A 2,500-nucleotide genomic window follows, 5' to 3' on the forward strand; every position below is an offset into this window, starting at 1 on the left:
ACTCCTCCTGCCAGGCCATCTGCCAGAAGTCGTTCACCGTGTTCACCATGGGACCCTGGGTGGCGATGAACGCCCGCTCGCCGCCTAGGTAACCCTGGGGCGGGAGCCAATCACAGGACAGCGTCAGCAGGGTAGAAACAGCGCTGTGGATATTAGCTCTAGAAGACTTCATTCATAATGTCAGGAGAAGAGCTACAATACACGATGTTACCTTTAATCATCAGTGCAGGTATTTATATGTCTATTTATTAGTGATGTAAGTAGTAAATACTTAAAGTATGTGTCAAATACTACATAGTGTTTGTGAATATTACTCAATGTGGACATTCAAATAACAGAGGAAACACTTTTCTTTACTTCTATTCTGCTATTTTGTTGATAAGAACACATTTTGTTTTTTGACTTTGCTGATGCATGTTGAACCTCCTTTTACTCCATTTTGAACTACATTTTTTCCATCATATTGTTTAAATATTATACTTATAATAACAATCATCATTGTTATTTTTATTATAAACATAAAATAATACAAAATCTAATAAATGAACGTTAAAGACGTCGTTCTCTCATGTGGTCGACAGTTTGAGTTGTTTCACTGAAGCCTCCTGACAGGAAGGAGCTCTATTGTATTCTGAGAGCTACATTAGTGTACTTTCACTGCATTACTGTGTGTGTGTGTGTGTGTGTGTGTGTGTGTGTGTGTGTGTGTGTGTGTGTGTGTGTGTGTGTGTGTGTGTGTGTGTGTGTGTGTGTGTGTGTGTGTGTGTGTGTGTGTTGACATTCCTAATAGATGATGTGATGATGGCTGAGTGGTTGATGTTTGACTTTAAACACAATAGTCAAACAGTTGTGGTGAAAAGAACCAAAGTACATTAACTCAATTACTGTACTTTAGTACATATTTAAAGGTACTTTGCTGAAGTATTTTCGTTTGAATTCATATTTGTTTATGACATCCTATTCGTAGTAGTTTGTTTATACTTCTACTTCACTATACTGGTTTATCTTTAAGATGCTTGTTTAGGAAAATATTGTGTTTTAATATTGTAACAATACTTCTAAAGCGTGTTCTAGTATGTCTAGAGGTCAGATTCATAGTGAGATGTTTGATGGAGTGGAGTGGATCAATGGATCTCCATATTGAAACTTCCCGATCAATCCTGGAGTCTAAATCAAACTAGCAGATGTTTCTGGACGTCTCACCCGTGTGTAGTTGGCGTTGATGTAGGAGCTCAGAGGGTCGTTGCAGCTCTTGGACTTCAGGATCACTCTGGAATGCGGGTCTAAGACAGACAGGAAGGGTCAGTCCTGATCTGGTTTCATGGCAGTTTTAAGACGAGGGCTCGATGTAATCCTGATCTGCTTCCTGGATCGGTCTATCACTTAGTTTGAAGGCCCGTTCAGGCTCAGTGTTTAGTGGGTCCTGATCCCATTGTGGCCTTGGACTTCTGCTCATTTTGAGCTTAGACTGGACCTGGTCTCATGCCCATCAGTTCTCAATCTTTAATTAATGCCAACCTGTTAAGAATCAGTCTTGACTTGGTCTAGATCCCCTTTTAGACCCTCTTTTAGACCCAATCCTGACTTGGTTTGGACCCTCTTTTAGACCCAATCCTGACTTGGTTTGGACCCTCTTTTAGACCTAATCATGACTGGGTTTGGACCCTCTTTTAGATCCAATCCTGACTTGGTTTGGACCCTCTTTTAGACCCAATCCTGACTTGGTTTGGACCCTCTTTTGGACTGACTCCAGAGCTCCGTACAGAACAGCGAACGTTTCAGAAAGACGACAGAGAAACTCAAACACAGGAAGTAGTTTGATTGACAGCAGCTATAGGGGAGCATTCCTTAGCCTTGATTGGTCGGAAGGAAGGAAGGAAGGAAGGAACCCCTCCCCCCCTCACTGCTCACTGCTATATTGATAACCCCGCCCCCTCTCAAAAACAAGAGTGCACAAACAATCATTGTGTGTGTGTGTGTGTGTGTGTGTGTGTGTGTGTGTGTGTGTGTGTGTGTGTGTGTGTGTGTGTGTGTGTATGTTACATAAAGTCCTAATCAGGCTAAATGATTGGCTGGCTGTGTGAGAACAAACTGTGCTCTCAGGAAAATGTATTGTTGTGTGTGTGTGTGTGTGTGTGTGTGTGTGTGTGTGTGTGTGTGTGTGTGTGTGTGTGTGTGTGTGTGTGTGTCAGAGAGGAGGGAGGTGCGATATCAGCTCGTCCTTGAGGTTGTTGGCCTTTGACCTTGAGCCCCTCCCACATAATAAAACAACTTCCTGGTTCAACAGGAAATGAGAGTTGAAGACTGTTTTGGGACAGTTGCTGTTTCCTAGCAACACTGAGATTATTTCACGCACACGCACACGCACACACACGCACACGCACACACACACTACTCACTGGGCAGTATGGTCTTGTATCTGTTCTTGGTCCCGTGGTTTGGAATATCGAGCTCCTTGGGATCAATAAAATTCATTGGAATTTCCTGAGATGGAAGGATT

At 42.6% G+C, this 2,500-nt stretch overlaps 1 protein-coding gene across 1 annotated transcript in view; it reads right to left on the reverse strand.

Moving 5' to 3' along the window:
• ptprr (protein tyrosine phosphatase receptor type R) overlaps positions 1-2,500 on the reverse strand; it is a 25,990-nt gene that overhangs the window by 4,966 nt on the left and 18,524 nt on the right. The window contains 3 exon segments of the mRNA XM_054624365.1: positions 1-94; positions 1,204-1,283; positions 2,400-2,484. The exon segment at positions 1-94 is cut by the window's left edge and continues 44 nt beyond it. Of these exon segments, the coding sequence (XP_054480340.1) occupies positions 1-94; positions 1,204-1,283; positions 2,400-2,484 (259 nt within the window).

The sequence above is a fragment of the Anoplopoma fimbria genome, chromosome 23 (assembly GCF_027596085.1).
Source record: "Anoplopoma fimbria isolate UVic2021 breed Golden Eagle Sablefish chromosome 23, Afim_UVic_2022, whole genome shotgun sequence".
Lineage (NCBI taxonomy): Eukaryota > Metazoa > Chordata > Actinopteri > Perciformes > Anoplopomatidae > Anoplopoma > Anoplopoma fimbria.